Raw genomic sequence first — 24428 nt, forward strand, 5'->3', positions numbered from 1 at the left:
GAAATACATATAATAATTCAGAGATTGCTAAATGTTAAGATTGAATTCATTCCTACATTTAGCGAAATACCTTTTTATGTTCCTTGTATCCTATTGATTTAGCTTGCATTGCTGAAGAGAGGAATCGATTCAAATAATATACTGCAATTACAATGTAACAAACTCTTTCATTTGGTTATTGTTTCAAAACTGTTTGTCTACTTTAGGTAATCCTCTGAGTTGAGGACATCCTATAAAATGAAGATATTTTTGTGTCTTCTAATTTTTTTTTTTATAGAAAAGTTTCTTTTGATGCTTCAATCAGTGAAGAGGGCATTTGCTATTGATTCCAGTCATCCTTGGCTTCATGAGTGTATGATTCGCCTCTTCAGTGCTGGTATGTATTAGTTTTTAACCCCTGCAAGTTTATATTTGCAACAATTTTTGTTGTTAATAATATGACTGTTATACATGGATTTATCAAAAATTCTCTTCAAGAGAAGATATTGAATAGTCATAAGTATAGTTGGAGGAAAACAGTGATAGTCATTTATAACTAATATCTACATTTTTAAAGCTACAGGTGTAACTAACCAGAAGTTCAGGTGGGATACTTGAGTATCTTATGCTCTGTATGGCACTAAATTAGGCATATATCTGAGAACTGATAAAAATTCAGGCTTTTATACATACATTAACTATTGAACTTGTTATAAAAATATTTTTGATAACTCATTCAGTATTATTGGTTTCCTTTGTAATCCTAAGTTTGTTATACATTTAAAAACAATATTTTGAGGAGAATTAGGTTGGATTCACCTAACTGCCTAATGGGTCCATGACACATAAAAGTTTGTATCCCTGTCTTAGAGAAATTTATCATTTCAAGGAGTCCCAGTAAATTTGTTTTCAAAGCAAAGAATTTGCTTTTTGGAAAGTGAATATGGTCATTGTTCTCTGATTCATTTGTTTGATAAATTTGAATTTTTAGGAAGTGGGTTAATAATAACTTAGTATAAAGTATTATCTGGAATAATGTTTAAAGAGTCATTTTATTACTTGAGTAAAATTTCATCAAAGTAAGCCTTTAAAATCAATGTTCATAACAAAACAAATGTTTTAAAATTTAAAACTCTTATGTTGTTTTGGTGTTCGAATCATAGAATTTTAAGCCAGAAGAAATCTTAAAGATTGTCTAGTTCAACTCCTTCATTTTACATAAGGAGACTGAGGTACATTGAGGTTACATGATTTGATTAAAGTTACACAGTTCATAACTTAGCAGAGCTGGGATTCAAACCTAGTTCTCTGTATTCCCAGTCTAAAACTCTGTATACTATAGTGTGCTTTTTTTAAAATCAGAAGTCATAGTACATGTGTTGTAATTCTCTAGTTGTCTTTTTTTAAAAAGATGACAAACAGAAATTGAATTTAACACTTTGCCTTGAGAATTCAGAAACATTTTACAGTAGGTGATCTCTTACTAGATGTTAAATGTAGTTAGATTGGACTTTTTTTTAAATGGAAATAGAAAAATCAATCAAATAATAAAACCACAAAATAATTTTAGTGTGAAGTTGACATTAAAATTTCCAACTATGAACATTATTTTAAATTTTCTTTAAAAAGCAAACCTGAGGGGCGGCCAGGTAGCACAGCAAGTAAGAGCACCGGCTCCAGTGTTGAGAAGACCTGGAGATCGAATCCCGGGCTCAGACACTTAGCACCCACCCAGAAACACCTGGCCGTGTAACCTTGAGCAAGTTACTTAATCCCAATTGCTTAGGGGTGGCCAGGTGGCTCAGTGAGTAAGGGTACCGGCTCCAGGGTTGGGACGACCTGGAGATCGAATCCCGGGCTCAGACACTCAGCACCACACCCAGAAATAACTGGCCGTGTAACCTTGAGCAAGTTACTTAACCCCGATTGCTTAAAAAAAAAAAATAAAAAGCAAACCTGAAACTAAAAAACCCAATCTCTAAGTTTTAATATAAGGAAAACAGTCTGACAGTACTGTTCCCCAAATGGATTTGGGTCCCTTATTAATCACTTAATTCTTTATTATTGGAAGCATACAAATAAAAGTTGGATAACTTGTTAAGGATGTTATGTATTTATGTAGGGAATTCCTGTATATTCAAAGAAGTTGTCTTCTTGACCTTTAATATTCCTTCCAACCTAAATGATACAGCTTTTTGCTCATTTATTTATTTGAGGGGATGGAGGAGACTGTCAAGTGGAATCAGAAAGATAGTGTTTGAAGTGAACATAAAAGAAGTTATTTAAGTCTTAGTCAAAGTGGGATTCCTTCCCCAAATATTTTACATAATGCATGTTTTATATTCAGTGTATTCCTGAAAAGGTATATAACAGTAAACATTTATAATAGTTGATGCTTATTTTTCCACCAAATCCTACTGTGGTTTTTGAGCTGTGGAAAAATTTAGGTCCCAAGATTCAATAAAAATCACAGTGTTAAATTCCTGGGCATTTGTGCTAGCTCCCGTTTAAAAATGAATAAAATGTGGTATATTTAGGTATGTGTGTGCTTTTGTTGAGTGTGTAAAAGATTATGTGAATTGATTGTCCATTTGGCTAACTTTTCTTCTGGGGTTGTATGAGAAATGTAAGTACACAAAGACCATATATTGACACGGGCAGAATGCACCTTGAAGTGAAAGTTAGAAATTTTTTTTTTTTTTTTGCTTTTTGGAGGGCAATTGGGGAAGTGACTTGCCCAAGGTCACACGGCTAGTTTTTGTGTTAAGTGTCTGAGGCCTGACTTGAACACAGGTCCTCCTGACTCCAGGGCCAGTGCTCTATTCACTGCCCTGAAAATTCTGGTTATTCAATAGAATTTACTTGCTGGAAGAGCCACATGGAAATGCTTTAGGGGACAGAAATACTTTACAAAACAAAAACCATTCTACTATATTGGCATCAGCTAATCAAGTAAATGTAAATTTTTGCCAAAAACCTGTGTGTGGCAATATAAACTTACAATGTAAATACATTAAGAGATAATCTCATTACAATACAATTCACTGGTCATTAATTTATTCCCTTAATGTATTTAAAACATTGTGTTCCAGTGACATTTGTAAAGTGCTGTTTGAAGAATGGAATAAGGTGTATTTGAAGATGCCCCTTCCTAGGAGGAGAGATCTGAATAAATGTCCTTTAATTTCAAACCCACTGCTCTGTACCTATATATCTCCTATATACCTGAGAAAAGCTAGAAAGCACCATGTCCAGATAGATGCTAATTTATCCTTTGAAGAGGTCTTTAAATGAAATATGCTTTATAAAAGCAAACTTACTTTTTTGTTTCTCATAAGCCTCAAAGATAAGGATTTGAAACAGTCCCAGAGGGAAGAAATTGTTGCTGCAATGTAAAAGCAAGCAAGTAAAGATTTCATTTCCTTCTTTTTTCTGACCTCCAATGGAACTGAAAATACCTGCCCTACATCCATCCAATTTTAGGTACTTGAGCACTAAGTTCATTTAGATCTTTTTTTTTTAATTCCTAGCATAGAATTATTACCCAATTCTCACCATAGCCCCCATATTTTTCTTCCTTAGATCACCTCTGTTCTTTCTGTAGCTCCTTATTTTACTAAGTTAAGTATCTAAAATACAAAAAACTAGCCTTATATGCTATACAGAAAGTCAGGATAAGTTACAAAGCCAGGATAACCACAGGCTTCCTTTGTTTACTGTTTTATTTATGCATCCCAGTGCCTGGCATGCCTTTTAAATTAGCACTACATTCCCTATCTTTGTGCTTTTTGTGGGAATTTAGGCCTTCCTATTATATTGATACAGGTTTTTGGGTCCCTTTTGAATTTGCTAGCTTCTTACAGTTTTTACTTTTAAAAATATTTTGTTTTGACACATCAGTTAGTTCCCCTGTAATACCTTTCCACAAAAAGTTCTTTAAATCTGATATAGTGATTACAACTGACAGCATGCAACTTATTTTAATGGTTTACATTTCTTAAAAAGACCTTTAATAATAATATTTTTTGCATGCTCATCTGTTTTGTTATGATCATTTTGAGTATTGATCGTCTAACTAGGAGCCCCCCCCGTTCATTATTATATTTTTAATCAATATTTCTTTTTTTTTTTTTATCAAATGCTGTATTAACTTCTAGTCTACATTATTCATTCTCTCTTTTTTTTTTTATAAAGCAATCGGGGTTAAGTAACTTGCTCAAGGTTACACAGCCAGTTATTTCTGGGTGTGGTGCTGAGTATCTGAGCCCGGATTTGATCCAGGTCATCCCGACACTGGAGCCGGTGCTCTTACTCACTGAGCCACCTGGCCGCCCCTTACATTATTCATTCTTGAAAGATTTTGAATTACAAATTTTCTCCCCCTTTTTCCCCCCATCCATCACCCCAAAATAGCGATCCCACTGGATATCCCCTCCTCCAATCTGCTCTCTCCCATATCTTCTCCCATACCCCCTCCAACTTTCCAGTAGGGCACGGTGGATCTCTATGCCCCAGTGCCTGTATATCTTATTTCCCAGTTACATGTAAAATAATATTAGTAATAGTATTTATTTATTTAAGCATTTGATTTTCCAGATTCATTCTCTTCCTCCCTTGTCACCCACCCTTACTGGGAAGATAAGCAGTTCAGTATAGGTTGTACATGTTTAGCTATGCAAAACATTTCCATAGTGGATATACTGTAAAATACTGACTATATTTCCCTCCCTCCTATCCCACCTCCCACTTGTTCTATTCTCTGCTTTGATCCTGTCCATTTTCAAAAGTGGGTGCTTCCAACTTCCCTCCCCCCAGCCTGCCCTCTCTTCTATCACCCCCCTCCCCCAATCCCTTTCCCCCCCATCTCTCCTGCAGGGTGAGATAACCCCTTTAGTGTGTATGTCATTCCCTCCCTAAGCCCAATTCAGTGAGAATAAGGTTGACCCATTCTCTTTTGCCTTCCTGTTCTTCCCCTTCATTGTGACCATTTTCCCTTGCCTCTTCTATATGAGATAGTTTACCCCATTCTGTCTCTCCCCATCTCCTCTCATTATATTCCTCTCTTCCCTCTTAATTTCACCTTTTAAGTATCATCTCTTCCTATTAAATTGGTCCTGTGCCCTCTATCTATGTATATCTGTACACATATATACACACATTCACATATGTATTCATATGCCCATATACCCTTATATGTGTGTATATATGTATACCCTCCTATATATGTGTATGTGTGTGTGTGTGTGTGTGTGTGTGTGTGTTTATATTTCCTTATATACGTTTCTATTCCCTTCAACTGTTCTGATACTGGGAAAAGTTTCATAAGTTACAATTATCCTTTTTCCATGTAGGAATATAAATAGTTCGACTTTGATAAGTTCCTTATGATTTCTTTTCCCCGTGTACCTTCTTGTGCTTCTCTTGCTTCTTGTATCTGAATGTCAGATTTTCTATTTCCGGTTTTTTCATCAAGAATGCTTGAAAGTCAGGGGTGGCCAGGTGGCTCAGCGAGTAAGAGCACCGGCCCTAGTGTCAGGATGACCTGGAGATCGAGTCCGGGCTCCAGTACTTAGCACCACACCCAGAAATAACTGGCCGTGTAATCTTGAGCAAGTTACTTAACCCCAGTGGCTTTAAAATTAAAAAACAAAAAAAGAATGCTTGAAAGTCCTCTATTCCACTGAATGACCATATTTTCCCCTGAAACATGATAGTCAGTTTTGCTGGGTAGGTGATTTGGTTTTAATCCCAGCTCCTTTGACATCTGGAATATCATACTACAAGCCCTTTGTTCCCTCAGTGTAGAAGCTGCCAGATCCTGGGTTATCCTGATTGTGTTTCCACAATATTCAAATTGTTTCTTCCTGGCTGCTTGTAATATTCTCTCCTTGATCTGGGAATTCCAGAACCTGACTATAATATTCCTAGGAGTTTTCTTTTGGGGATCTTTTTCAGGAGGTGATCAGTGGATTCTTTCAGCTTCTATTTTGTCCTCTGGTTCTAAAACATCAGGGCGATTTTCCTTGAGAATTTCTTGAAGGATGATTTCTAGGTTCTTTTTTTGATCATGGCTTCCAGGTAGTCCAGTATTCTTTCCTGGATCTATTTTCCAGGTCAGTGATTTTCCCAATGAGATATTTCACATTGCCTTCTATTTTTTCATTTGTTTGGATCTGTTTAATAGTATCTTGATTTCTCATAAAGTCACTAGCTTCCATTTGCTCCAGTCTAATTCTGAAGGAATGATTGTCTTCAGTGAGCTTTTGAGATTCCATCTGGCAAATTTGGTTTTTGAAGGCATTCTTCTTCTCATTGGCTTTTTGAGCCTCTTTTGCCATTTGAGTTAATCTATTTTTTAAGGTGTTATTTTCAGTCAAGTTGTTGACTCTCATATCATAATTTTCTTACATCGTTCTCATTTCTCATCCCAATTTTTCCTTCACTTCTCTTATTTGGTTTTCAAAATCCTTCTTAAGGTCCTCTATGGCCTTTAACCAGCTCATATTTTTCTTGGAAGCTTTTGGTGCAGGGGTTCTGACTTTGCTGTCTTCCTTCTGTTCCATGCTTTGATCCTTTTTGTCCCCAAAATAAGAGTGTAAAGTTGGATTGGGTCTGTTTGCTTTGTTTCTCTCGTTTGCTCATGTTGCCACTCAATTACTTGACTTTTGGGCTTTTTTGCCACAGTAGGACTCTGCTACCAGACAGGTCAGCTTTGTCCCAATTGCTGGGGTTTTCTCAGTTGCCGAAGGTATTAGTTGGGTGCCCTCTCTGAAGCTTCCACTCACTCTGGCAATCTGGTCACACAACCCAGGACCTCCACCTTAGACCTTGTCAATCCAAATCTGCAGCTTTTCCCTCCAGGGTATAAAGGCCGACCACACTCCCAAACTACCAGATCCCAAAGTCCACACTGCACTGACCTCTCACTTTGTCCTTAGCATCTATGAGTTGATACTTCTGGAAACTGCTACAGCTGCTGGTGATCTGAAGTCCCTCCAGCCAGCAGCTGGCTATGGCCACCCTGGGGCTAAAACAATTGCAGCTTGCATGGAGCTGGGGTTGGCTCCCAGAGTGCTGTGCTGGCCCCTTCCTTTCAGCCTGTTGGGCTATCTTCAGTGGGAGGTTAGCTTCTCTGTGTCATTTTGTGGGTTATGTAGCTCCAAAGTTTGTTCAGAGTCACCTTTTACATGCATTGGGGGAGATGGGAGCTGGAGCTACGCAAAAGTCCTGTTTCTACTCTGCCATCTTGACTCTGCTCCCCCCAGGACAAAACTTTTAAAGTATCCATGTATGAATTAATTTTGCTACGGTTGAGTTGTTTTCTGGAAAAGAGGATTTAGCTACATAAAGACATATTTATAAAGAGACCAAGAAAATCATGCCAAATGGAAGAGAGAAAAAAAAAAAAACAGAACTCTGGTGATCCTTTGAAAATTGATTTGGAATGGAATCCACCCCCTAATTGTTTCCCAATTTGCACTGTTCAGAGGACACTTGTTTGTTTGCTTAGCAGGGTCTGAAAGCAAAGACCTGCCTGATGCAGTGAGGACAGTATTAAAACAAGAGATGAACCGGCTTTTTGGAGCAACCAACCCAAAGAACTTTAATGAAACTTTCCTGAAGAGGAACTTTGATTCATTGCCACATAGGTTATCAGGTAATTAACTCATTTTCATTCTTGTTGGGACCCATTGCTGCCTATAAGTTTGCTGTTTTCAGGTAAGTTTGTGGACTAACTACCTGGTTGAGGCCTCATTTAACAGGAATGGAATTTTTTAAAAAATTTTTCCTACCATATTTCTGCTACAAATTCAGAACTTTCCAGGCAATGGGATTCTAATTTTTTGAAGTTAAAAATATTTTTATTTAAAAATAAAATATCAAGTATTATTTTAAATTTGACTACAGATCATGTGGAGTTAAAGCTTCTGGTGTAGTGTTTACATCTGTTTATTTTTGTGAATATGGATTCTCACCTTTTTTTATTAAGTTCCAGTAGCAGGTAAAATTCTGGACAGTAGTGCTGACAGTAAGAGCTGAGTCAGTGTAGACGGAGGCTTCTTTGTGTCCTTAGAGCTGTCTGAATCCTGCCCATCAGCTCTCAAGTGCTGGAGCATTGTTTGTCTTTGGCTTTCTTGGTGTCTCTGGTTGTTGCCTTTGTGTACTTTGCATTGAACTGAGCTTCCCACCTTTATATTTTAGGAGAAAATTTTCACTTCTTGTTAAATAATCATGATTATTCTAAATAAAGTGAAAAAAAATGAGTGTGTCTTGGCTTTATATTTTCCTGTTATTACTGTAATAGCCTGGCTTCTGGGGACTGGAGGGTGGTTTTAACATGACATAAAACCCTAAGATATTTCTTTTATTCTCTTTAGCTGCCAAAATGGTATATTACTTGGATCCCTCTAGTCAGAAGCGAGCAGTAGAGTTGGCAACAACACTTGATGAATCTCTAACTAATAGGAACCTCCAGGTAAAGATTTTTCATGAGACTCTTTAAAGGTACCTGAATGTCTCTTCTTTTTAACAAGATAGTTGAATTCTCTATTGTTTATACATGTGAATTCTTTTCAATATATTTTGTTTTTGTTAAATATGTCAAGAGTAAAGAACAATTAGCAGTTGTAATTCATCTTGCTTAACATTTTATTCAGCTAAATTCTCATACAGATTTTAGCCTATCTTCATTAATTCCGTAAGTACTGTTTATGTAGGTGAAAATATCTTTGAATTTCACAAATAATTTTATTGCAGTTTGTACTCTTGCTTCATTGAGTAGGAACCAGTATTGATAAACATTTTTAAAGTGACATGTATAAGGGAAGGCAAAGCAAAGTATATTAAGTAAACAGAAGTATCCTTCACCATAGCAGTATAAGACCTTTAATCACAAATTCTCAATTTTTTTTTCTTTCCTAAAGCCTTTGTTGTTCAGTTGAAGTATTTGACTGTACAGTCCATGGGGTTTTCTTGGCAAAGATACTGGAGTGGCATGCCATTTTTTTGCATTGTGTCCCTATTTTACAGATGAGGAATTGAGGCAAATTAGCGGTTAAGTGATTTGCCCAGGGTGACATAGCTAGCAAGTGTCTGAGGTCACATTTGAACTCATATCCTCCTGACCCCAGGCTCAGTCATCTATCTTCTGCGTCACCTCGCAGCCCCATTGCTTACATATTATTGTTTATCAATTTGTCATATTCATCATGTGTCCACAAGATTAAACAAAAATATTGTCATACATTGTATGACAAAAAAAATGGGACTAGGTTTCATTGTCACTATAGTTTAGGCTTCTCAGTTTACAGAACAAACAGATACCCAGAAAAGTTTCTATCAATCATTGAAAATATTTTTTTGTTTTGCTTTTAAAGGGAGGTTGAAAAAGGAAGTAGTTCCAGTTTTAGTAATTAAATTGCTGATAATGTGGGAATACATTTTGTAGCAATAACAAGATTATAATTAAAAGGTTAGGACACAGTATAAGCTAAAAAGCCTACAAGAGAGGCCATTTAGAAAAGACTAAAGTGTAAAGCAGTGTTTAAGGAAACAGACGTACACTTTGGCATCTGTGACCAAAAGAACCACTAGGGCATGAGAGAACCTACATTTTGAAATCCAGGATGGTAAATTGGCTGGGTTTCTTTGTTACAAAGCCACAAACATCCCACTTCACATCTTTTTGTGATGGGAAGGAACAGGAACAAATGAAAATTGAGTTGCCCAGCCTTTTAAAGAAGGAAAAGATGAGAAAAATGCAAGCCAGTGTGAATTGACAGGAAACATACAGGTTATTCTTTGGAGTTTGATTTGTGAATGGTGAATTTTGCTTTCTATGAAATGAGGAATCTTCAGTAAACAGTTAACTGCTTTGTTTTTGTTTTTTAAAGCAATTGGGGTTAAGTAACTTGCCCAATGTTACATGGCCAGTTGTTTTGTGTGGGTATTAAGTATCTGAGGCCGGAACCGATCCTAGGTCCTCCTGACTCTGGGGCTGGCACTCTTACTCACTGCACCACCTAGCCACCCCAGTTAACTGCTTTGTAATACCTGGTTTCATTCGTGGTTTGATTTTGTTATGTAGTACATCAGAAAGTCAGATATCCTTTTAGTTCACATTTTAGGAAGTGCATTTTTGTTTTGTCTATATTTTATTTGGATAAAATGTTGACTATGTAAAAAGTGGTTGGCTTTGTTAAGCTTTAGTACTGCAACTCCAAATCACTTCAGTAAGAAAGTGTATTAGTTGACATGATGAAGGCATGCAGTAGATAGCTAGAGATGCTCAAAACTTTTGTTTAAATTTAGCTCTGATTGAGGAGATTTGGAGTATTTTGTAATTGTGAGGTGCTGATGGGTGAGGGATTAAGTGCTCTCTTCCCTAAATGTGTATACTTTCTCATTGATTTTGGAAATGATATGTTAATTTGATGAGACATTTCATAAGTACAAAAAAGAAACTTACTCCATGTTTTTACATTGTAAATTACCCTTTTTTCTTAGACATGCATGGAGGCTTTGGGAGCCTTGTGTGACGGGAGCCTTGGAGACTGTAAAGAAGCTGCTGAAACTTATCGAGCAAATTGCCATAAGCTTTTCCCCTACGCTCTGGCTTTCATGCCTCCTGGGTATGAAGAAGACACCAAGATCACGATAAATGGAGATAGTTCTGCAGAAACTGAAGAACTGGCCAACGAAATTTGAGCCCCTTAAGCAAATGAAATGACTTTGGACCATATCTAGTGTATAATATTTTTGTCACGCACCTGCTGCATTGCTCTAACTTACAAAGAATGGAAGGAGTCAACGTTTAGCCTTCAAATAGTGTTTTATGTTTTTTTTTATCCTGCTGAAAAAGTATATATATAAAATATCTAACATATTACAGGATATAGGTTCAGTTTCTTAAAAATTAAAAGCTGCTAAAATTGAGAGAAAAAAATACCTTATCCTATACCTACCTACCCACCCATGTTTTTAAACTAATTTATATGAAATCTGGAGGCTGTTACAGCTAACAAAGCAGGTGTGTGGCAGAAATATTACTTTAAATTTGTCTTGTGAGATTACTATATCTCAGACAGCATAAATGCTGTTTTAGCACTGGATTCTTTCACTGAGCACAAAGAGTTGTTGGGGCTTTAGCATCTGACTGGTTTTGATATGAGGTTGATCTGACCATAGGAAGTATGCAATGTGAATCACTATTTACAGATATACCTACAACAGATGCTTGATGTTGTAGTGAATGGGACAAATAGATACCAAGCAGAATTATTAAGAAACATAGGGTGTTCAATAAGCTTGTTGTGTCTCCAAAATTCACTGTACATGATCAGTTTGGTGTTCTTGTACCACAGTTTTTAACTGAAGGAACCAGTTAAAACAATCTCAATTTTAATTAAAAACTTGAAAAAAAAAGTTACCATTGCTGTCCTGGGGCAAGCCTTGCAGCATTGTTTTGGCCAAACTTAATAAAACTGTAATGCAAGAACCAAATGCACTGTGATGTGGCACCAACTAATTAAAAAGGAAGTATGAATTTTTCACCCTAAAGTGAAAAGAGAGAACCTACCATGGCTTGAAGGTAAAGAGCAGAACTCCTTACTACCATTCTATGACTGATCAAGAGACTAATAGTTAAAAACCTCAGCAGGCCTTGTTCACGTTATGCAGAAAAAATAAAAAGTGCTGCAGTTTAGATACCTCTGGAATTTTTCCACAGTGTCACAGGTTTGTAATACTTGAAGCCCTACATTTCTAAGAATATATTTCTTGCTCAGTTGTTTCAGGCAAGCCCAAGACTTTGTAACTTTTAAAGGGCCCAAGATTTTTTTTCAATAACAGACCAGCTTCTTATTCCTGCAGTTACAGATGTAATTTCCTTTTTGTTGTCAAACATAAGGTACCAAATATGATGCAATAAAATGTTTTGAAAAACAGTTGTGTGAATATTTCAACTAATAGGTATTGGGCTTCTGTGAAAATACACAGACGGAGACAGACACAGGTGCAAGTCAGAGGTAATATAATGAGCTGTACAGTTATAACATTGATATGTTAATGCTGGTGCAAATGGAAGCTTTATGTAGTATACTAAGTGCTGGTGTCAGGGAAATTCCTAGATGCAAAATGTAGAACTGCTTGGCATTACAATCTATCTCAGTGAAGGCTAGGGTGGCAGCTAGTACTGTGAATTTAATTCACCAATGTTAATTAAGGGAAAACTGAAGCCTGCTATGTAAATGGTTTTGATTGAGAAAATGAGCCTTAATATGCTAAACATATGAAACAATGAGAACTAGCCTTGGGCTCCACAGTCTCTCATTAATGGCCTTTGCAGTATCTGAGCAAATAACAAGATTGAGTAAAAATGAATAGATTGTATATATACTTTACTTTTTTGTGGTACTTTTAGTTTATAGAAAGTCCATTCTGAGGAGGGATTTTTCAGGAAGACTTTGACCTAATTCTTGTCAAATGAACTGTTGGGCTAAAAACCAACTTTTTCTTAGTCCATTAATCTGTACTTACAAACCACATCTTAATGGTATAAAAAGTACAAACTGAATCCCATTTTTTTGTTTTATTTTATTACCTGGCCCAGTCTCAGGAACATCTTGAAAGATGGCAATGTATTATTGTTTAAAAAAAAAAAAAAAGAAAACTTCTCCTCTGGCAACTTAAGTTCTCCATGTTGAGAGAACTGGTGTGCTACCTCTGCCGCAGATGAGGTGCTTGAGGAGGCACCAGCCATATGATGGGGGGGGGGGTGTGAATTATGTTTAAACTCTATTGTATATTGAATTGAAATTCATCTATTGTCTTGACTGTAAAAATGGCTGTAGATTGTCTTAGAATGACCATGACTACTCATAACTCTACTGCAGATACCACCCTTTAAGAGATAAATTCCTAATGTGTATATTGTAATCCAACCCAATCTTTACTGGAACAATTGAATAAATCTTATATTCTCTTTCAGGTTTACTTGATATAGTGCATAAATTGTTTAGGGTCTGAGGACCTTTACTTTCTTCATTTTACATCCAGACACTACCCCTAAAACATTGTAATGTAAATACTATGTATATGTGTAACACTTTGCTTTGAGGGGTGGTAGTTAATTCATTACAATTGACTCACTCATGAATTTAGAATGACATTGTGCTATTTTAGGATGGGGTGGGGGCAGTGAAAAATAGAATACAGGAAAGCAAGATGGGAAAGAAAAAATAGTTTCAATTCATACTGAGTACCTCAAGTTTATGTCTTAGAACTGATGACGTTTTTCAAGGTCAATGTCATTTTAACCTACATGGACATTAGAGAGTACTGATTGTTTTCCTTCATGTTTAGCAATATCGTCTCATCTAATCTTAAAAAAAAAAAAACCCAATAGTTCAAGAGAGGATTAGTGCTTGAACTGATTTTATTTTGTGACAGTTGACTGAAACATTTTTAAAGTACCTATTTGGTTATAAGCCAGAGGAGAAAGTTTAAAAATTGGAAAAAGTTTAATATAATGCATTTCAAATAGTAAGGGGCAGAATTCCTGTGTCAGTAATGACTTTTGCTGCCTTTGTCAAGCACTGGTTCTTCATAGCCTAGATTTGATTTGCACTGTACTATGAATAGCAACTACAGCTGTGGAATGAAAGTTATGGTTGTAGGAAGACGATGCCAGGAAAGTATGGTCCAGGTTTAAGTAGGTTGTGATGAATTCAGGAAAATATTTTTTCTGTACAATTTCCAGAAATATTTCGATTGCAGTGTGCAGCAGCTGTTTTGCTCTAGAAAGAGATAGAAAAGGTAAGGCTATTGTCGTTTCTTGAAAGATGAATAAAATCAGTGAATTGCCTTTTCTTACACTTGGGATTAGTTGAATTCAAGAGATTTCATTTAGTGAGACTGACCTTTCAGATGGACAGTAACGGTCCTGTAGTTCATTCTTCATTTCCTTGATTAAGTTGTGAACAAGACTCCTTGACACCACCATTCTCTCATCATCTTCTAATTTAGCTCTATGACGAATCCACTGCCACACCTGAATTAAAACACAGGTTGTTTTTCCCCATCATTAATCTTTGCATTATAGAGTTCTGAGGTTTAGGTGTATGTTTTTTCTGGTATAAAACTCCAGCTACAAAGTTTTATTTAAAAGATTAGTAAATTCTGCCATCAAACTGGTATCTTATTTTGTCTCATTCTGAAACTATCAACCTGAATGAAAGTTAATTCGGAAATAAGGTTTATTGGAAATAGCTTAGCTTGGGTGACTTATTCAGATCTTAATTTAAACCGTGTGGGAAACTCCCATTGTGTATTCACTTTGCACCAACCCAAATTGGCAACTCATCTATAATTTGTAGTTAGGTTGAGAGCACAAAGAGATTAAATGGTTTACCTGTGAATTTAAGTCACTTGCCCACACCCAGCATATGTTTCAGACAGAACTTGACATGTCTTCTGAGGCCAGCCCTCTATCAACTATCCTTGATTGGCTTCTGGAAAGTGAGGACACTGAAATCCCTTTTCAATGCAACTGATGGGGGAGGAGGGTGAAGAAGAGTCCAGGTATTTATTAAGTAACCTACCATCATGCCCAGGCCTGCACTAATAAACGCTTTTACAAATATCTCATTTTGTTCTTAAACTCTGGGAGGGAGGTGAGGTTGTCCCCATCTTAAAACTGAGGAAGCAAAGACTTGCCTAGGGTTACACAGTTATGTGTTCAAGGTCAGATTTGAACTTGGGCCTTCTTGGCTCCAGCCCTAGCACTCTGTTCACTTCATCTCACTCTACCAGTAAAACTCCTGGTTACATAATCTGTTTAAAACCATAGGCAGCTAGCGAAGGTTAAATCAGAAGTGGGCAAGGGTCAGAAGTCGTATGCCATAAGGTAGGAGTTGAAAGTTCTCATTTTTATTCCTGTCTGCCTCCTAAAGAAGTGGCAAGCAGGTAAGAAACAAAATAGTTAACAATTAGGCCAAATAACAAATTTTGTTAAATTTGTCAAATTATGCAAGGCAGTCTTAAAGAACCCAATACTACTTATGATAACACTGAACTTATGAAATATTTTGTAGTTGATAAGGGCACTGTTTATAAAGTGTTTGGCACCCAATTTAACTTTTTATTATTATTTTTCTTGTGTTTTTTGGAGGGGAATTGGGATTGAGTGACTCGCCCAAGGTCACACAGCTAGTTTTTGTGTTAAGTGTCTGAGGCCGGATTTGAACTTAGTCCTCCAGGGCTGGTGCTCTATTCACTGTGCCAACTAGCTGCCCCCCCCCCCATTTAACTTTTTAATTAAAATTTAATTTCATTAAAAATTTTTTTCCAATTAGCATAAATCCACCTCATCTTCCAACACCGACCCCCCAAAAAAGGACAAAGAAAAATCTATTACAGACATACATAGTTAAGCAAAACAAATGTCCACATTCGTGAGTCCTGTTGAATCATGACTGATTATTACAATGATCAGAATTCAGTCCCTAAGCCTTTCAAAGTTGTTTTGTCTTTTTCATTAACCTAGAAAATGGATTTTGGCTATGAAGAATGTTCCTGGGAGTCTTTGTTTTGGGGTTCCAAGTGGGGACTGATGGATTCTACTTCCATGTTGCCCTCTGGTTCTAAAAGGTCTGTGCAGTTCTCTTGTGATGTCTTGAAATATGTCTAGGCTTTTTTTTTTTTTCAGAGGGGGTCATGGCTTTCAGGTAGTCTGTTTCTTAAATCATTTTATTCTACGTAAAGGATCTGTTGCTTCTACTGTGAGATACCTTAGATGTTTTTTCAGTCTTATAAATTTGTTTTTATTATTTTTGGTCAGTCAACTCGCATTTATTATCTACTATGTGCTAGGCATTATGCTGGTGATTCAGATCTGCTTTCCAGGAACTTGGTCTAATGGGGGACATAATGTGCAGTTATTTACAAAATAGGTATATATAGGATAAATTGGGGTTAGTTTCAGAAGGCACTAAAGTGAAGGGCTATGAAAGACTTCATGCTGAAGGTGGGACATTAGTTGAGATTTGAAGGAAAGTCAAGGGGCAGAGATGAGGGAGAGCATTCCAGGCATGGGAGAGAATAGATGAGAACACCGAGTGCAGAAGATGGGAGTGTTGTTGTACAGACAACCACTTTTATTTGGTACATTCTAATTTTCAGGGAGTTGGTTGTTTGGGCAAGGATTTGTACCAGAATGCCAAGCCATTAATTTCCTTTTCAAATTATTCTTCCATAGCTCTCCTTTTTCTCTTCCAAATTTTCCTCTACCACTCATTTCAGTTTTAAAAGTGTTTTTTTTTTTTTTATTATTGTTTCATCTCCTCAAGAAGTTCTAGTTGGAACCTGTACCCAAGTTTTGCTTTCCTTTACAAGGCTTTACTTATAGATGTTTTGAAGATAATTCTCTTCTAGGTTTGTGTCTTGAATTTCCCTGGTACCATAATAGTTTTTTGTGATGGGATTCTTTTTGTGTTTGCTCATTTTTCCAGCCTGTTTCCTCACTTTGGACCTTATGTTAGGGTTAGACTCTACACACTTATGAAGGGAATGAGTGTCCAGGCTGGTCTTGGTGCTAATTTCTCATGGTGTTTGAGTATTGTATTCTAGAATCTAAGGGACAGTTCAAACTGAAGACCTACTAGTTCTTTTAGTGCTCCTGAAGTGTTTGATCCAAGGCACAGTTTGATCACTACCCTCTCTCTTCTGAGCTCTTCAAGTTCCTGACAGGATGTCTATCTAAGTAACATACCGGTGGGCTTGCCCCTGTGTGGAGGTCAGTAGATGGCTGCGGGACTCAGCTACTGTCAGCTAGTGAGAAAAATCTTTTGACTCAGGATAAGAGAACTATAGGCCTCTTTGGTCTGGGATTCTTGCCCTGGTTATTCTGCTAGAGGCTTTACCTGTACTAGAAGCTGCAGCTGAGACTGTTCTTCTCCTGGGGTCTGATAGTAGATAGCCTCATAGTTACTGCTTGCTTATAAACTTGTTCATGCTCAATACACAACCTAGGGCCTGCAAATGAATTATCACCCCTACCCATACCCATGCACTTTTTTCAGTTAGCCCTGGAATTGGGTAATAAGCAATGGTGATGCCAGTTGTATCTGCTTTTGCACCCTAGACAGTTCAGGTTCCCCTTTGCTCTATTTGGGACCCATTCTTACTCTGGTACAGGGCTTCCCTCTGCAGTCAATACTGGCTCTATACCAGTCCTCACTATCCATGGACGTTTATCTCTATGCAGATCTAGGCTGGAAAAATGACTTGGGGTTCCTGATCAGAGTTCAGTCTGGTTCATTTCCTAGCTCTTCTGGGAGGCGTTGGGAATGGTCTGAACTCATGGTACTTCTTGCTACTTTTCCATCTTGGCTCTACCATATCGGACTTCCATCTAAGACAAACTGGTAATGGGTAGTGGTCTGATGCCAGTAAAATGTTTTTTTTAAAGATGTCAGATCAAGGGACTGACTTCCTCTTCCTACAGGGATCCTTGGAAAGCACATCAAACCCAGCCCTAGTCTACATTTTGTTCCAGGGCTATCATGTAGAAACAGAAAACTGGCTGCCTAATGAATATAGAAAAGTTTCCAAAGTTAAACTTTATTTTTTGGTTTCAAACCATCCTAAAAGTCATGCATTTAAAACATTTGTCTTATTTTTCTTGTTCAGTAACCATCACTTTTATGAATTGGTTGTTTATATGACTTGTACAACTTTAGCAAAGGCTACAGGAGTTGAATGTGTAGTGAATTTTACATACCTGTGACCTGGAGATCTCTGCTGTTGCTGAATCTTCAACTTGACCACGATAGTGAAAATGACCTTCTCCTTTAGGAATACCATGAAAAATAATCAGACTTAACAGAACACATTTTGGATCATCCTACCGTTTATTTTCTCCTAATAGCTTCAGTTACCTCTTGCCCAGTATTTACATCACCATACAGTTCATTCTGTGGTGACTATCTTCTCTGCCCACCAGTTTCACAAAGTGAGACTTGAAGAGTTTGCCACTTGTTTGTGTTCTAATGCAGACATGATACTCTCTCTGCTATCCCAGCTTAACGCTGGTCAGTTTCAAGTGGAAGGAGTTTAAGAATGCTGTATTCCCTATGTGTGTGTGTGTGTGTGTGTGTGTGTGTTTTTAAAGCAATTGGAGTTAAGTAACTTGCTCAAGTTTACACGGCCAGTTACTTTGTGTGGCTGCCAAGTATGTGAGACCAGAACCAATCCCGGGTCTCCAGGGCCGGCGCTCTTACTGCGCCACCTGCCACCCCTCCTATGAGTTCTTTAGACCAGAGTACTTACAGCTAAGAAGCGTGCACCTTCTACCCTCATGCAAGCAACTCTAATTTTCCTCAGTTGAGAGGATTGCCATTGTGACCTTTGAATCTCAGAGTCCAAATTTTGGCCATTTAATTGAAATTGAAAATTACATGAGAAGTCACAAAAAGTAAAACATCCGGACTGACAACCCTCTCCACCCTTTCTTGCTACTCCCCCAGATTCCTTTCTTGCTCTCTTGCTGTTTGGTCTCATCTGGAACTTGATGCCAGTAGCAGCAAAGAAAGTCCCTGACTAGGCTTTTGTGACCATGTATACTGATCTTTTCCATTAATTCTGATAGTTAAGACAAATACACACACACATTTAAAAGTAGATGGATTGTTAATATAAATTTTAAAAATCCTTTATTTAAAGGTTCCTTTTTTTCTGTTAACTGGGATGCCAGTCTGTTGAATGCATTAAAGGGGCCTATGGTTTACTTAAGAAAAAGACATACATAGCTCAAATGCTTTATTTTCTTTTTCTGAAAATGTATTTGACCACTTCAGGAATGATTGTTTCCTTTGCTGTTTTAGAAGCACTCCATTCAACCTATGCCTCCGTTCTTTATTGTACTGACATGCTCTTGAGAGAATATCAAAATGAAATTATGCTATGATAGACATTTAACTACATTTCTAATCTGTTGCATGATAATCTAAGATTAACACAATGTTTTTTGTAAAGACGATTCCTTTCACAAAGCAGGCATGCCATACATATTTGTGAATACCATCCTAAAGGTTGCAGCAAGAGATGTACTAATAACTCTAGGTTACCTGATAAAAAAAGATTCACAAATTATTAATAAGCATACGTTTTTGTTACAATAACACATTTACACTTACCTGTTGATCTGGGAAACCAGGGCAAGTAATGTGGGGTTTTTGTTTATTTCCTGCAAGTAAACTGCCTTGTATAATTGCATCTTTGCTCCAAATGGTACAAATCCCTAAGTATTATCATCTTTTGCTCATATGAATAGGAAAGGACATTAATCTAGAGACCAAGGTTTGAATTTCTGTCCACTAATTTCTGTGGATCTTGTTAGTATTTGTGAGAAGACCATGTCTAGAGTGGTGCTAACTTAAAATGACCCTTGCAGCATGCAGCTGACTAGGTACCAGAGATTTCCTTCAGACTTTTCCCTGCCTTCTCAAATAACCTGTTCATTTTGGAGTTGACTAATAGTGACTAAAGTGAGATAAAAGGCTTTCCTTCCACCATTTAGAAGCGACTTGCTACCCTGTAAAGTTCTCAGGAGAACATCGTCACTAGAATGATGTATCTTAGCTGGTGCCTTTCGTCCTCAGTTCCCTAGGCTATTGAGCTCTTAGGCTTCTAACATCAATCTCCCATTTATGTTTGGGAGCAGATGGACCAATAAGACTGGGAATTAAGAGCAGCTGTTTGGATGTGGTCTATTTTTGGGGCTCTCTGAGTGACCAGGAGAGAAAGAAGAGGGAACCCCTGGGGCATTTGGCAGGCATCTGCACTGGTTGCTCCCCTATGGACACTCCCGCATAGCAGCAGAGTTCTGTGCACAGATAGTGTAGTATTACAAGAAGAAAAATCATAAGTTCTAGTAATACTGGGTTATTTTATTCTGAGTCAAAGTAGATAACATCCAGGAATGTTATCAAGTCAAAAGAAATAAGGCGGTACACAGGAAAATGATACTCGTAATGTCTCTTGTTTAAATATAATGGGAACCTACATTCATCATATATTTTGCTGAATTCTTTTAGGCAAATTATCAGTCTTCATTTGGACAGAAAAGCAAGGAGTCTTCAAACTAAAAGGAAAAAAAAAGTTTTTCCCTCTGAAGATGCAACTTATCCAAACTACAGTATCTACCACTGCAAATCCACACCATCTAGCTGAATTTGGGTTCTTTCTCTGACCAGTGCTTCACGAGGGGAAATAACAATGCTGAGGGAGATAGAAGAAAAGGAGAACTTAAGGACCATGTAAACTAGCAGCTAGAAGTGTTTGGTAGCTTGGACAGAGAACTTCGAAGTGGGGCCCATCATGCTTGCACAGTGATGTTAACATGTTTACATCAATACAGAGCTCATAAGTGGTACAGGGAGACAGTCATTTCTGCTACCTTGTTTCTTGCCCTTGTCCGCATTCTACTCATACCCACTTTTGTGGAGGAAGATGATGACCACTGGAACATAAGGTAACATTCGTTCTGGATGGGGTCCATTCCAGTACAGTATTCTCTGGCAGATTACATAATACCAGTTATGACTAAAATATTTTCAGTTTCCACTACAGTCTGGATTGAGTCATCTCTGACAGATTATTAAATGCTCATTCAGCACTTATTTTTCAGCCTATGCAACTGCTTAGGGTAGAGAGTTCTTTATCTTATACACTGTATAAGATAGTATTAATTGTGACAAGTTAGTCCATTTAGTTTATCAATTCCTGTATCTTGAATGAGCATTGCAGTTGAACCATGAACTAGGCCCATGATGGAATAGGAATTAGAGAGTAGTGCACATGATTACACTTGGGAAAATAAGAGTAGCTCCCTGCCCATATGTGTTAACACCAAAGATCCTCCCATGAAGGATACATAAGCTGTGAATCATGGAAAACCTCAGAAGAACTGTGGCTAAATGAACCCAAGAACAATGGGGAGACCCGTTGGTACAGATGCGCTGTGGTGTGTTTCCAATGAGGATCCTCCCAAGAAGGGGTATACAAGTGCTGTTGATGACCAGAAAGGGAGGTACGAGGCACATAGCAAGAGGAAGAGATATAACAGATGAACCACCACTTACTGGGCTGTTAATCACAAGAAATAGTGAGACCTAGAAGAAGCCCTCTAGTATGATGGGCAGAGGATGTGGATAATAATCTCAGCTGATAAAGTGTGGATGGGTCCTCATCAACAATGGCGCAAGTAAGGAGAGCCCACGCGAGATCACAGGTCCATGAAAGTAACAAAGTAAGTGTAAAGCAATGTTTCTTTTTATATCTTTCAAGCTTTAAGTTTAAATTAAGGTGACTATTAGTCTTTATACTATCCATAAAATGAATGATTTTTATAAGTTAGGATCATGTCCCCTAAACTCCTCCTCTAGACCACCCCTAGATCTGTATAGAAGATCCATCTTGCCTCTGTGAAGAGACTGAGGATAATCTAGTATAGACACACTCTGTGTCAGATTATTCTGGCCTGCTTGTCATCACAGATATTTAGACTTCTTAAGAGTCTTACCTTATCTGGAGACATCCATTTTTGGATATGACCAATATTGGAATTTGTTTTGCTTGACTAGCATATTTTTTAAATAATATTTTATTTTCCCTGCAATTACGTGGGTTGTTTTGGGGTTGTTGTTGCTGATTTTTTGAGGAATCAGGGTTAAGTCACTTGCTCAGGGTCATGCAGCTATTAAGTGTCTGAGGCTAGATTTGAACTCACATCCTCCTGATTTTCAGGCTGATGCTCTATCCACTAAGCCACCTAGCTGCCCCACCCTACTACCCACCAACAATATGTTAAAACAATTTTGAACTTTTTTTAAAGTTTGGGCTCCAAAATGTATCCCTCCCTCCTCTCTTCCTGAGGTGGTAAACAATCCCAGAGATGCAAGTTATACATGTATGATCATGTAAAACATTTCTGTATTTGACTAGCGTATTCTTTTGTTTTGTTTTATTTTTGGAGGGGAGAAGGCAAGGCAATTGGGGCTAAGTGACTTGCCCATGGCCACACAGCTAGTAAGTGTGTCAAGTATATGAGGTCGGATTTGAACTCAGGTCCTCCTGACTCCAGGGTCGATGCTCTATTCACTGCACTACCTAGTTGCCCTTGACTAGCATATTCTTTTTTTTTTTTTTGCTTTTTGGAGGGCAATTGGGATTAAGTAATTTGCCCAAAGTCACACAGCTTGTAAGTGTGTCAAGTTTCTGAGGTTAGATTTGAACTCGGGTCCTCCTGACTGGTGCTCTATTCACTGAACCACCTGTCCCCCCTCCCCCCTTAACTATCATATTCTTTTTTTTTTTTTAAAGCAATCGGGGTTAAGTAACTTGCTCAAGGTTACACAGCCAGTTATTTCTGGGTGTGGTGCTGAGTATCTGAGCCCAGATTTGATCCAGGTCACCCTGACACTGGAGCCGGTGCTCTTACTCGCTGTGCTACCTGGCCGCCCCCCCCCGACTATCATATTCTTAACCAGGATTTTTTTCTTTTTTCTACTGTGGAAAGTGATAGGTAGAAAAATAAGTTTTCATTGAAAAAATTTAATCAAGCCTTCATTTTGCAGACAGAAATACTAATTTTAATCTGTCCTTATATGGCAGCTCCTTGCCTTTCCTTTTAGATGTGTTTCTTTGGTTCTTCTATAACTTTGACATTTTCCTTAAAGTAGAGAGGATGTTCCAGGTGTAAACATTACAGTAGTTTGGTGTAAAGGTAAAATATTTTCTGCATAAGTTCAACAGATTGCCTGATGGTGCCCACCATTTCATAGATCTTTTTGGCTACTATAGCCCACTGGGCCATTATCTTCAGATAACTATCTAAGTCCACTGTTTGGCTTTTAAAAGTCTGAATTTTGATTATTTGACAAATCACATTGCTTCATACTTGCTTACATTGAAGTTTATCTATTTTGTGTTTTCACAGTGGAAAAATCTTCCATAAGATTATTCCTTTAAGAATGACTGGACAAATTATGATTATGTGAATGTAATGGAACACCATTGTGCCATAAGAAATGACAAAAAAGAGTTTCAGAAAAACTTCTCAAGACTTGTATGTAAAATGAAGTGAGCAGAACAAGGAGAACAATTTGTACAATAATAACATTTTAAGGAAAAACACCTTTAAAAGAATGAAGAAATCTGATCAAACACAAAGAACAACCAAGATTCCAGAGGATGAAGCAAGCTACCCCATTTTCTGGCAGAAAGGTGATGGACTCAGGGTTAAAGAATGAAATGTGTTTTGAAAATGGCCAATGTGGGAATTTGTTTTGCTTGACTATACTTATTTGTTAGAATGGGGATTTACCTTTTTTAAAAAAAATTTTCAGTAGGGGAGAGAGAAAATAGATTTTTTTAATTGAAAAAAAAATTAATATCATTAAAAAATATTCCTTTATCTTTGCATGTCATTATCCTCAGGGATTTAGTATGATCAGTCAATGGGAGAGTTTATTCATTATGCAGGTTTTTTATAAAAAATATTCAAACCCTGACTCCCTGAACACGGTATCTCCCCAAATAAAGAAGCAGTCCCTTTATTCCTTGGTTCAGAGGAACATAATAACAATTAGACTAACAATTCTTTGTGAAGAGAAACAGATTTAAGAGAGAGTACAAATAAATGAGGCTATAAACTTAAACCCAAGTGTGCATATGAGACTGCTGTCAAAATCCCATTTACATTTCTCTAGTCATTAAAGTTCCAGTTTATTCTCCCCTTTGTTTCTTAAGACCTGTTATGGACAAAACAGTTGTACAAATTCTGTTTGCCTTGGTTCTTAAAAGTATATAAAAAAATCAAGTAGATAAACTACAAAAAAGAGAATAGTTTTTACTTTTTATGAAAGCATTTCACACTCAGGTGTAAAAGTTAACATTAATCTCGCCTCTGTGGGTTGAGTGATATGGCTATCCCCATTATTACAGATGGGGATGGTAAAATTCAAGGCGGTTAAGATACTTCCCAACACAAAAAGCAAATTGGTGGCATGACAACAATATAATCCACAGTCTCCATTTGCCTTACAAAGACCCTCACTCTTCCCAAGTAGACATATCCATTGACATGTGTAAGATATTACAGATCAAGTAATCAACTGAGTACTATTTACTACTGTGGGTTGAACAACAGATTCTGAGGTTATATAGTGAGTTTACTGGAATTAACAAAATGATTCTACTCTTACCTTTCAGCCAAGAATATATGAAGAGCACTCCAACAGCAATGTTATACTTCAGACCTTGGAGGGTGACACCTCCCTAACAAGAAGGGAAAATGTGTTACAACAAGCCAGCCTAAACTCCCACCAAAAGTATGAGCATTTAACTTCTACTTTTCCCCTCCTCTCTCTCTTTCCCTCCCTCCCTCTCTC

General features: G+C 37.4%; 2 protein-coding genes and 1 long non-coding RNA gene across 6 annotated transcripts in view; 2 read left to right on the forward strand and 1 right to left on the reverse strand.

Annotated features, from left to right (window-relative positions):
- NAA15 (N-alpha-acetyltransferase 15, NatA auxiliary subunit) overlaps positions 1-12972 on the forward strand; it is a 101056-nt gene extending 88084 nt beyond the window's left edge. For 2 of the 3 annotated variants that reach the window (XM_069105396.1, XM_069105398.1), the window contains 4 exons: positions 278-376; positions 7490-7636; positions 8358-8455; positions 10486-12972. In XM_069105396.1, the coding sequence (XP_068961497.1) occupies positions 278-376; positions 7490-7636; positions 8358-8455; positions 10486-10686 (545 nt within the window). In that variant the 3' untranslated portion in view covers positions 10687-12972. The remainder of the gene's footprint in view (positions 1-277; positions 377-7489; positions 7637-8357; positions 8456-10485) is intronic. The other variant, XM_069105397.1, reaches the window with a different exon arrangement.
- A 602-nt stretch (positions 12973-13574) lies between these two features.
- LOC138175084 (uncharacterized) overlaps positions 13575-24428 on the reverse strand; it is an 83145-nt gene continuing 72291 nt past the window's right edge. For both annotated transcript variants that reach the window (XM_069105400.1, XM_069105399.1), the window contains exons 12-15: positions 24243-24315; positions 17759-17826; positions 13899-14029; positions 13575-13775 (exon numbers count right to left, since the gene is read on the reverse strand). In XM_069105400.1, coding sequence (XP_068961501.1) covers positions 13583-13775; positions 13899-14029; positions 17759-17826; positions 24243-24315 — 465 coding nt within the window. In that variant the 3' untranslated portion in view covers positions 13575-13582. The remainder of the gene's footprint in view (positions 13776-13898; positions 14030-17758; positions 17827-24242; positions 24316-24428) is intronic.
- LOC138175087 (uncharacterized) lies at positions 14038-24369 on the forward strand. The gene is made up of 4 exons (XR_011171870.1): positions 14038-15627; positions 20073-21286; positions 22976-23262; positions 24250-24369. It is a non-coding gene; the product is annotated as an uncharacterized lncRNA (long non-coding RNA).

This window comes from Petaurus breviceps, unplaced genomic scaffold (genome assembly GCF_028583685.1).
Source record: "Petaurus breviceps papuanus isolate PSGF00001 unplaced genomic scaffold, PetGlider_PUasm1.0 76, whole genome shotgun sequence".
Taxonomy (NCBI): domain Eukaryota; kingdom Metazoa; phylum Chordata; class Mammalia; order Diprotodontia; family Petauridae; genus Petaurus; species Petaurus breviceps.